The sequence below is a fragment of the Temnothorax americanus genome, unplaced genomic scaffold (assembly GCF_048541705.1).
Source record: "Temnothorax americanus isolate GAGA-0224 unplaced genomic scaffold, ASM4854170v1 Scaffold2, whole genome shotgun sequence".
In the NCBI taxonomy this organism is placed as follows: domain Eukaryota; kingdom Metazoa; phylum Arthropoda; class Insecta; order Hymenoptera; family Formicidae; genus Temnothorax; species Temnothorax americanus.
Window position 1 is genome coordinate 6231452 of NW_027509338.1, and position 11789 is coordinate 6243240.

Consider the following 11789-nt stretch of genomic DNA (forward strand, 5'->3'; position numbering starts at 1 on the left):
ATCGGGCGCTTCCGTAGAAGCAAATAGAAACATTGAATTGCTCACATACAGCGCACGTATAAGATAATAGAATTGTTGCCCAGACTTCCGTTTAAAAAAAAAAATGATAATCTGCAACATAATTGAACACAATCTGTTGCGTCATTAAACCCAATTCTTCTTTTCTACAGCATTGACTTATTCGTTTATGTGTATACGTCCAATAATAATTTCTAGCAAATCATTTAATTTAACTCGAATAGATTCGAGAAGTGAATCGGTTGCATGATTGCATAATATTACATTCAATCATATCGTTCGTATCCGCTCTTATCAGATTAAATCAATATTTTTTATAATATCAAATAGTTCATTAATAGTCGCAGTCTTTCGAAATCAAAAGTTTCAGCTTCTTTTAGCATATCCGTTTTACGACTCGTGCATTCGAAATAAAACGTCGTAATTTTTCGATCAGACTGGCGCGTGGCGCGGCGTAATTTCTCGATCAGCTGATCGAAGCTTCTCGACCCGACTGTTCGAAAATGTCATTTATTTTTGCCTGAGATCTCCCTTAGGTCTCATGTCCCTCATCGTCAGATCTCTAAGAACACGACCCTTTATAATTACTCTATTATGAAGAATCGAAACCGGTATATTTCCATTGAATTCAACTACCGGGGTCTATTGTCGCGAATTAACGGTCTCGTCATTCACTCTCTTTGTGGCGTCGAAATTCGAAGCCGGCGAGATTTTGCCGCTTTAAGTCACCGCGTGATACGACGATACGACAACGCAGATTCCCCCGAAACGTAAACCGCGAGCCGGAAATGTGTAAGCGCGATCGCGAAACTTCGAGTTTGTTTTCGAACCCTACCCCTGCTCGCGCGCGTATCGATTCGTGAACGTTCTCGAAAGTCCGCGACAGATTCGCCGGCCGGCGCATCGAGCACATTCGCGGCCGCCTGAGCCGGCTCGCCCTACGCGCATGCGCGCGTCGCGTTCGATTGCCATAAAATACGCGGCGCGTGCCGTGGACGACAGACAGAAAACGATCGCGAGTGTAATAGGTGCGAATCAAAGCCTAAGCCATTCAAAGCGAATCCGTTGCTGGACAGCGAACCGGCTTGACGACAAGTCATCTCATCTTACCGACGATATTTCGCTTGAGATATATTTCTCGCGTCTCTTTCGAATCTTTCCTGAGGAAAAAGAAGAAGGAGTCGGCATGTCTCTGGTACCATTGTTGTTCTCCGACTGGTGGGAGGACCTGGACTACCCGCACCGGCTCTTCGACCAGAACTTCGGCCTGGGCATTCACCCGGACCAACTGACGCATCCGAACATCGTCGAGCGTTTCGCGCTGCCGCAACGCGACCGGCGTCTACGCGTGTCACCCTTGGCCTATTACCGGCCCTGGGGCGAGCTGTTGCGCAGCAGGGAGGACGGCGGCATCTCCACCGTCAAGGCGGACAAGGACAAGTTCCAGGTGGTCCTGGACGTGCAGCAGTTCAAGCCGGAGGAGATCAACGTCAAGGTCGTGGACAAGTGCGTGGTGGTCGAGGCCAAGCACGAGGAGAAGCAGGACGAGCACGGCTGGATCTCGCGGCAGTTCGTCCGCAAGTACATGATACCGGAACAGTGCGATATCGATCAGGTGACATCGAACCTGTCGTCCGACGGCGTGCTGAGCATCACCGCGCCCAGGAAGGACCAGCCGAAGGTGCAGAACGAGCGGGCGATCAAAATCCAGCACACCGGCAAGCCGGCGATCCAGGAGAAGACGCAGGAAAAGGCACAGGAAAAGGCGCAGGAGAAGGCTCAGGAGAAGAAGAAGTAAAAAGTGGAGCCGCGCGAATGTATAAAAAAAAAGCCTTAATCGTATGTAACATGTAACATGTATACATTATACAATGTGTGTTTCTGTGAAACGTTCTTGTGTTTTACGTTTATTGTAGTATTCTTAACGTTCACCGAAACGGCTGCCGGTGTCGGCTGAAAGTGTCAGCCTGAGACCGATATCGCAACGGCGTGACGAACTGGACGAGCTCAGGGACATGTTGAAGCTGGCGATCAAGCGTTGCGTGAATCCATCGCCCGTCATCAGCTTCCAGGTGGTGCTTCTTCGAAGTATTAAGTGTTCATATTGTTCGTTAAATTAATATTATGTTCCTGTGTATAATCCTACGGACGTGCGATAGATCTATCGACCGTTAGCGATGTATGAACTTGATATCTGTCTATTTTGCAAGTTAGTCCCTGTGTGTGATATGATTGAAGTTACGATTACTTTTATACGACGGCATTTCTAAGTCCACACAATGCATTTATTTAAAGATTATTCAATTAATTAGTAATTTTTAACAGACTGTCGTTGAACCAATAATATTTACTACTCCTAAATTAACTACTATCATAAATTAGAAAACGTAACTTTTAATTTCATAAATTGCTCCATTTTTTATTTTTTATTGAAATTTAGTTTCATCGATTTCTGTGCTGGGGTAGCTAAACGGAAGATTTACTACTGAAATTGTATCACAAACTTTCACAATAAGATAGGATAATACATGAGCTAGGATGTGTTTATTATTAGGTGTACTCGCGCGCGCGAATAAAAGTCCTATAGTTAGTGTTAGGTGAAAAGAAGTATAAAGTTTTTGTTTTTGTCTGGAACATAGAAAATTAATGATTGTAAAACTGATGTAAGACTGCGATTATTTGTCAAATACATATAAAATTATTTTTTAATTACAATGGTGTTATTTTATCACCCTATTGAACTTACCACTTCCTTATTCCTTTATCTCATTGACATCACGTTTAACATTGTATACATATTTATTTTCGAGAAGTTTTCTATGAAGTAACTTATTCTACGCGTTATTTTAGAACCATAGGATGTCTTTATTCTTTAGCTTATAATTTATTTTTCTTTAGCAGAAGTTTTGATAAGTGTAAAAAATCTTCGAATTAAAGTAATTAAACGATTGAGAAAGGAGAACTTAATCTTACGAAGCAAAAGATGAATAAAACTGTGCTTGATTAATTTCAAATCTAGTTTAAGCAAATGTTCGGTTAATTGCAACGATATGTGATACAAAAAATTAAAAAGTAAATACAGTAAATAAATCTCTTCTCTTTCCCTCATTTCCTTCTGTATACCGATGTCAATTAGAAGAAAATTAAAAAACTTGTACGACAAAGTTTTATTGCATAAAGTTAAAATGTAATTAAAAAAGTACATAATTTCTACATACTAAATTACACATGTACTTATAGAAATTATATATACATATTATTTATAACTTTGTAGTTATATTAAATTTAACTGTCATAAGGTCATAACGCAAAGCAGAAAATTTTCTACAATTCATATAAGTATACAAACTGTAACGTACATACATACATGATAATCTAACAGCGTTCTGAAATTTATTAGTTCATTATCCTGTACAGTTTCTTTTATTTCTGACTCGACTTCTTTTCAAGGTTACATATCTTCCACTTGACATGCCGATTGGCACTCAAGTAGTCTCGATATTAATGACTCTTTCCTTCCTTCGTGTCTCTTCTGTAGCTTTTGATTAACTTATTGTTAGTGCCATGATGGTCAAAACTGGTCAAGATATAGGCTGTATTCTCAACTATCTTTTATCAACCCGGATAGCACACATTTCTGATAGATGTCTATATATATTTGGGCATTGAAAAGAACGAAAAACGTAAGTAGAAAATGTGCAAGTAAAACAAACGGGTGTATATATATGCGTGCAATGTGGATATTAATAATGCAATATGTACGTGTTAATTGAACTGAAAATGGACAAATTTCGCTGTCATTGAAGACAAGAGAATTTTATTCAAAGAAAAAAATCCAAATTAAAATTTCGCAAATGTTATCCACTCATCATTTGATGCAAACTGCGTTAGTCTTTTGTTAATTATGTTAAAAATTATTAGAAAATTAAACAAATTTAATAAACTTTATTATCCGAATATTTCTTTTCAAATGTCTCGTTTTCTTGAAATGATTTATGATGAAACCGCGGTAGAAATGATTCATCCTGATGTACTGAGTTCTAAAATATTCGATATTTTATAACACGCTTGTTGCACGTGAATGACGAAGTTCAGCGTTCATAAGTACGCGTTGTCGAATGATCACGGACTTTTCAAAGTGTTCGTGAGCGAAAATATTCAGATAACGATTCAAATATAATGTTTCTTGGCAAGTTTCTGCAGATAAGGGTATTAATGATGTGTATTATTTTATTTGGCATTTTATTATTTCTTACGCCTAGCATTCTAGCGCATTGAACTTCAATATTTTATATTACTTTTTTTTAAATACATAATAATAAGAAAATCAACGTATAAATCTTAGCTAATATATATAAATATTATTAAAAAATTGTTATGGAACTTCACGTAATTCGCAACTATTGACGTGCAATCGACAATGCAATTTTCTGACCAAACCTGCATATTTGCTTTCTATTCTTTGTACATACATACGATGATGTATGTACGTGATATTGTTAAACAAATGGTTATATACCATTTCCGTAACACCTTTGCGCATTCAATCATCGTGTTCACTTTGCACGTCATCTCGACTCGTTTAACCGTCATGAATTGCGTCATACTTTTCTGTGTCACGTGCCTCAGTTTCGTTCTTCAAAATGTTCTTTTTTAATAGAGATGCCACACACAACCTCCCTTTTTCAGTTTAGACCTTTTTAAATCTGCACAAAATGTTTAATACATATATAGCCTATTGAGATAAAACAGATTATTAATGAAACATTTGTTATGATGTATACCCTGTTATTATACCCTGTGGACGTTTTCTGACATATGCGAGAAGATAAATCGATGGAGATTCTTAACTACGCCGAAGTTCGAACCAAATAGCTATCGACAAACAGCAGAAAGGGACAATTGAGCACATCTCCGTTCATTCACCGTTTATTGTGCGGGTAGAGGGTTGAGCAAATTGGCGGAGGATCTATTTTAACTACGAGAGTGCAACTTCCATCCGCGGTAATTTTTCGAAGCCCTGCAACGTCATGGAACGTACCTCCCCACTACTCCCCAGTCCTCCCACCCAGGCCGAAAACCGCCTGACATATAAATAGCGGTCGCAACGACGGACCCGTGTCAGTTATTGAAATTCCTGTGCGAGTACACGAGGTATTGCATCCTACCCAAGCGCTCTAGTCTCTTCGACGAAGCTGTGAAATTGAGATAATCGATTCGTATAAGCAAGTGGAGAACCCATCGACGTCATGTATCTCCTGCCGCTGTTGTTCTCGAATCTCCATCTGGGCCTAGACGCACCCGTCGGCTCGCTGAACCTAAATCTCGGTAAACCGAGCTTTGTCCGACCGGAAGACTTAACCTCTCGCGTTCCCGATCGCTACTACCCTACCGCCAGTTTCGACCGCGAGGTACTGGACTTCTTCAGACCCTGGGCGGACTTCGGGGCCAACCTGCTGAAAGCTGGGCTGAAAGTGCTGATGAACAATAGGCATCGACAACAATATCACGTCCTCGATCACGTGATCAGGGATACGAATCACACGTACTTTGACGACAACGTCTTCAAAATAACCCTTCCCGTGAATCCTATATATGAGGTCAACGTCAAGGTGGTGTATCGTTCGTTGGTCGTCGAGGCGTTCGAGCCGAGGACGAAAGACAACTTCTTTACCCGGCGGCAGTTCGTCAGAAGATATACGCTACCCAGTCTCGCTCAAGTGGACCAGATAAAGGCCACGAAAGACGACGGCTTCCTGATAATCACGGTGCCGTTGAAACCGATGCCGAAGGATGAGAGAGTGATCAAGATCGAGCAGACTGGAAAGCCGGTCGTTCCTCCTAACAGCCAGAAAGAGGCTGGCGAGTCCGAAACGGTCCCGGCCGGCCCGGCCGTCGAGAAGAAGTCGGAGGACAACGAGGTATAGATCGGGAGGAAGTGACGGCGACGCAGGCACAGGAAGCACGACCGAAACCTGAAAAATGAGACTGAATTACACGGAATCTTTTTTTTTCGTTCTATTTGATACGTTATTTTGTTGTTTTCACTTTGCACTTACTCCTACAAAACTACGTTCCTCGCTCTGTTTGCTATATAATACGTTCCTTATTGTATTGTAGTTACATTGTATTATAGTATATATTATACTTTTTTTTATTGTATATATATTACCGATTATATATATATGAGATGCTTAGTGCCATACTAATCCATCCTTGAGAGAAATGTAGTTGTGTGTTTTTATATTGATGATAAAATAAACGAGTTTTTATCAGCATCCAACGTTATTATTTAGTTCCTTCATATCGTTCAGATAATGTTATGTTTGATTAATAGAAATCATATTTACATAATACAAAAAAATATACGCGCATATTCCTACATAATTTTTCTTATACATTCACACTGTGCGAGTATGTTTAAACTGCTAATAATCGGACTGTTCGTTTTTGCTGCACTTCTGAACTAATGCAACATAGTGGAATAAGTTAAAATGAAACAAACATATTGTCTTTCATTCTAACTTATCGCATTAGGTCAGAAGTGCAGCGAAAACAAACAGGCCTCTCGATAACGTTTCAGAGAAATCGAATTTCTAAAAGAAGGATCAATAGAAATTGCTTGCTATATCAAATTTCAATCCAGTGGCTTACGGTAAATAACAAGAAACGCAGTTGAGCGCATCTCGCATCTCCCTTTGTCTGTCTATAGAAAAAAAAGGCAGACGAGTGTATGTGTCCGTCGGCTATTAATTACTAATTGCAGTAAATACGCAGAAGCAGCGCGAGAAGGCTCTACTTTATACTAAACGAAAATAGAACGCAGAAATAGTCTCTGAGGTGCGACTCTCCGTAAGTCCTTACCCCGCAGATTTACTAGAGTTCGTTCTATAAATATCGTTTTGTCGATCGAGGTCAAGTTAAGCTTGCTTGCGATATGATGCTCATCAGCTCCATCAGCTGAGTCATAAATACTCATCGAGAATAATAATCAAAATAATGTTCACACGATACATATTTTTAATAAATTTTATATATACATATTTCTCTGCTGCAAGTAACAAAATATAACAATATCATTTAAGAATAGTGTTAGATAATAACAAAAAAAAAAGACCCAAGATATATTTAGGAGATAGGATATCTTCTGGACGTCTTTTTGTTATGCATGCTATGTGGGGAATGCGAGAAACATGAAACGATATTTCTAAAAGTTTTTAGAATTTGCTTGGCTGTGACGAAAAATAAGATGAGAAATCACGATGGTTATCGTGCCAATGATATATGCCAATCGTTCTATCGTTAAGTAATATATTTGTATAGAAAAAGAGATTTTATTTGTAGAAAAATCTACCGAATCCGAGAATTTTTTAATACTTTATTTATGCAACAATCGTTTCGTCCGTGAAATAATTCGACATCTGCAGTTGGATCATTTAAAATTTAAGAACGATAATCGATTTGGTACTTATTATACGAGCGCCACTTTCAATTTTTTTTCTACTTAAAAGCAATTAGTCTATTTACACTATTTGTTGAAATAATGACAAGAAAATTTAGTTATATGTTTTAGAAGTGCGACCGTATTATGAATAAGCAGAATAAGTGCCGTCGATTCCATTTATTGTTAGTCTAGACTTCTAGACTCCAACATCACCTTGATACTTATCATTATTTTATCTATGTTTATTATTTAGTGCAAACATATGCTTTGCAAACAGTGCCACGTAACTGTCTATATATAATGACAGGAAAAATCCAGAAGCGTCGCTTTAGCGATGAAGCGTTTTATTAGGTCATATCGATTCGAAAAGTATAATAAAATAAAACAGCTGTTACTGCCGAATTAAATTTCAGGTATTTCCGTATTTCTGCGATTGACTCGACAATATTCAGCAGAAGTTGAACAGAGATTCTCTCTCTCTCTCTCTCTCTCTCTCTCTCTCTCTCTCTCTCTCTCTCTCTCTCTCTCTCTCTCTCTCTCTCTCTCTCTCTCTCTCTCTCTCTCTCTCTCTCTCTCTCTCTCTCGCCGCACTGTTTATGTATACGGACCCAAAACATCGCGCAGCGAGATTAAGTAGACAAATATTCGCTGGTCTCCAGGTAGCAAAACATTCTCGACTTACAATTAAAAAACTGTGTTTTAAATTGTTTCTTTTTCCCGTATAATTTTTTAAACAATCTCATCGACTAAAATGTTTAACTTCTAAAAATATATATAATTTGACAGAATAATATATTATTATTCACTATATATATTAACGCAACAAGCGCGCATATAATAATTAGATCAATAATAATATAGAAATAATAATAGATACATTATATGCATTGATAATAATATAAATAAAATCGTCAGCTGTAGGTGTAAAAATGCAAGTGTAAAATGAGAGAAACGTTTGAAAGACAAAGTATAGTAAAAAGATGTAATCTCTTTCAGCCTTCAGAAATTTGTTAAAACGTTCGTTAAAACGTTTTGTATTTTTATCACTTGCCGTGACAGGTAATCGGGCCCTTCCGTAGAAGCAAATAGAAACATATAAGAATAGAATTGTTGCCCAGACTTCCGTTTAAAAAAAAAAAAGATAATCTGCAACATAATTGAACACAATCTGTTGCGTCATTAAACCCAATTCTTCTTTTCTACAGCATTGACTTATTCGTTTATGTGTATACGTCCAATAATAATTTCTAGCAAATCATTTAATTTAACTCGAATAGATTCGAGAAGAGGATCGGTTGCATGATTGCATAATATTATAATATTACATTCAATCATATCGTTCGTATCCGCTCTTATCAGATTAAATCAATATTTTTTATAATATCAAATAGTTCATTAATAGTCGCAGTCTTTCGAAATCAAAAGTTTCAGCTTCTTTTAGCATATCCGTTTTACGACTCATCCATTCGAAATAAAACGTCGTAATTTCTCGATCAGACTGGCGCGTGGCGCGGCGTAATTTCTCGATCAGCTGATCGAAGCTTCTCGACCAGACTGTTCGAAAATGTCATTTATTTTTGCCTGAGATCTCCCTTAGGTCTCATGTCCCTCAGATCTCTAAGAACACGACCCTTTATAATTACTCTACTATGAAGAATCGAAACCGGTATATTTCCATTGAATTCAACTACCGGGGTCTATTGTCGCGAATTAACGGTCTCGTCATTCACTCTCTTTGTGGCGTCGAAATTCGAAGCCGGCGAGATTTTGCCGCTTTAAGTCACCGCGTGATACGACGATACGACAACGCAGATTCCCCCGAAGGGGAGCAGGACGTAACCGCGAGCCGGAAATGTGTAAGCGCGATCGCGAAACTTCTAGTTTGTTTTCGAACCCTACCCCTGCTCGCGCGCGTATCGATTCGTGAACGTTCTCGAAAGTCCGCGACAGATTCGCCGGCCGGCACATCGAGCACATTCGCGGCCGCCTGAGCCGGCTCGCCCTACGCGCATGCGCGCGTCGCGCCCGATTGCCATAAAACACGCGGCGCGCGCCGTGGACGACAGACAGAAAACGATCGCGAGTGTGATAGGTGCGAATCAAAGCCTAAGCCATTCAAAGCGAATCCGTTGCTGGACAGCGAACCGGCTTGACGACAAGTCATCTCATCTTACCGACGATATTTCGCTTGAGATATATTTCTCGCGTCTCTTTCGAGTCTTTCCTGAGGAAAAAGAAGAAGGAGTCGGCATGTCTCTGGTACCGTTGTTGTTCTCCGACTGGTGGGAGGACCTGGACTACCCGCACCGGCTCTTCGACCAGAACTTCGGCCTGGGCATTCACCCGGACCAACTGACGCACCCGAACATCGTCGAGCGTTTCGCGCTGCCGCAACGCGACCGGCGTCTACGCGTGTCACCCTTGGCCTATTACCGGCCCTGGGGCGAGCTGTTGCGCAGCAGGGAGGACGGCGGCATCTCCACCGTCAAGGCGGACAAGGACAAGTTCCAGGTGGTCCTGGACGTGCAGCAGTTCAAGCCGGAGGAGATCAATGTCAAGGTCGTGGACAAGTGCGTGGTGGTCGAGGCCAAGCACGAGGAGAAGCAGGACGAGCACGGCTGGATCTCGCGGCAGTTCGTTCGCAAGTACATGATACCGGAACAGTGCGATATCGATCAGGTGACATCGAACCTGTCGTCCGACGGCGTGCTGAGCATCACCGCGCCCAGGAAGGACCAGCCGAAGGCGCAGAACGAGCGGGCGATCAAGATCCAGCACACCGGCAAGCCGGCGATCCAGGAGAAGGCGCAGGAAAAGGCGCAGGAGAAGGCTCAGGAGAAGAAGAAGTAAAAAGTGGAGCCGCGCGAACGTATAAAAAAAAAAGACTTAATCGTATATATAACGTGTATACATTATACAGTGTGTGTTTCTATGAAAAGTTCTTATATTTTACGTTCATTGTAGTATTCTTAACGTTCACCGAAATGGCTGCCGGTGTCGGCTGAAAGTGTCAGCCTGAGACCGATACCGCAACGGTGTGACGAATTGGACGAGCTCAGGGACATGTTGAAGCTGGCGATCAAGCGTTGCGTGAATCCATCGCCCGTCATCAGCAAGGATGACTTCCAGGTGGTGCTTCTTCGAAGTATTAAGTGTTCATATTGTTCGTTAAATCAATATTATGTTCCTGTGTATAATCCTACGGACGTGCGATAGATCTATCGACCGTTAGAGATGTATGAACTTGATATCGGTCTATTTTGCAAGTTAGTCCTTGTGAGTGATATGATTGAAGTTACGATTACTTTTATAGGAGGGCGTTTCTAAGTCCATACAATGCATTTATTTAAAGATTATTCAATTAATTAGTAATTTTTAACGGACTGTCGTCGAAACAATAATATTTACTACTCCTAAATTAACTACTAACATAAATTAGAAAACGTAATTTTCAATTTCATAAATTGCTCCATTTTTTATTTTTTATTGAAATTTAGTTTCATCGATTTCTGTGCTGTAATAAGATAGGATACATGAGCTAGGATGTGTTTATTATTAGGTGTACTCGCGCGCGCGAATAAAAGTTCTATAGTTAGTGTTAGGTGAAAAGAAGTATAAAGTTTTTGTTTTTGTCTGGAACATAGAAAATTAATGATTGTAAAACTGATGTGAGACTGCGATTATTTGTCAAATACATATAAAATATTTTTTTAATTATAATGGTGTCATTTTATTATCACCCTATTCAACTTACCACTTCCTTATTCCTTTATCTCATTGATATAGTCACGTTTATCAATGTATACATATTTACTTATGTTCGAGAAGTTTTCTATGAAGTAACTTATTCTATTTCGCGTTATTTTAGAACCATAGGATGTCTATTCTTTAGCTTATAATTTATTTTTCTTTAGCAGAAGCTTTGATAAGTGTTAAAAATCTTCGATTTAAAGTAATTTAACGATTGAGAAAGGAGAACTTATAATCTTACGAAGCAAAAAATGCTGGATAACAAAACTGCTTGATTAGTTTCAAATGGAGGTTAAGAAAATGAAGTTAATCGCAACGATATGTGATACAAAAAATTAAAAAGTTACAGTAAATATATATAAATCTCTTCTTTCCCTCGTTTTTTTTCTATATACCGATGTCGATTAGAAGAAAATTAAAAAACTTGTACGACAAAGTTTTATTACATAAAATTAAAGTGTAATCATTGTAATTAAAAAGTACAAAATTTCTACATACTAAATTACACATGTACTTATATAGGAATTCTATATACATATATTATTTATAACGTTGTAGTTATATTAAATTTAACTGT

The 11789-nt window shown here is 39.2% G+C and overlaps 1 protein-coding gene and 2 pseudogenes across 5 annotated transcripts; all 3 read left to right on the forward strand.

Moving 5' to 3' along the window:
• The first annotated feature begins 1010 nt into the window (after window positions 1-1010).
• Window positions 1011-2727, forward strand: LOC143896946 (protein lethal(2)essential for life pseudogene; annotated as a pseudogene). Of its 2 annotated transcripts, none has more exons than XR_013256801.1 (2): window positions 1011-1835; window positions 1935-2727. The product of XR_013256801.1 is annotated as a protein lethal(2)essential for life pseudogene, transcript variant X2 (transcript). The 2 variants fall into 2 exon arrangements; XR_013256800.1 differs by having other exon boundaries at window positions 1012-1857.
• A 2384-nt stretch (window positions 2728-5111) lies between these two features.
• Window positions 5112-9786, forward strand: LOC143896933 (uncharacterized). The gene has a single exon (XM_077405116.1). The coding sequence runs from the start codon at window positions 5268-5270 to the stop codon at window positions 5943-5945; it is 678 nt and encodes a 225-aa protein (XP_077261242.1). The 5' UTR covers window positions 5112-5267; the 3' UTR covers window positions 5946-9786.
• Window positions 9553-11176, forward strand: LOC143896932 (protein lethal(2)essential for life pseudogene; annotated as a pseudogene). Of its 2 annotated transcripts, none has more exons than XR_013256795.1 (2): window positions 9553-10354; window positions 10427-11176. The product of XR_013256795.1 is annotated as a protein lethal(2)essential for life pseudogene, transcript variant X1 (transcript). The 2 variants fall into 2 exon arrangements; XR_013256796.1 differs by having other exon boundaries at window positions 9553-10331.
• Window positions 11177-11789: the final 613 nt, after the last annotated feature.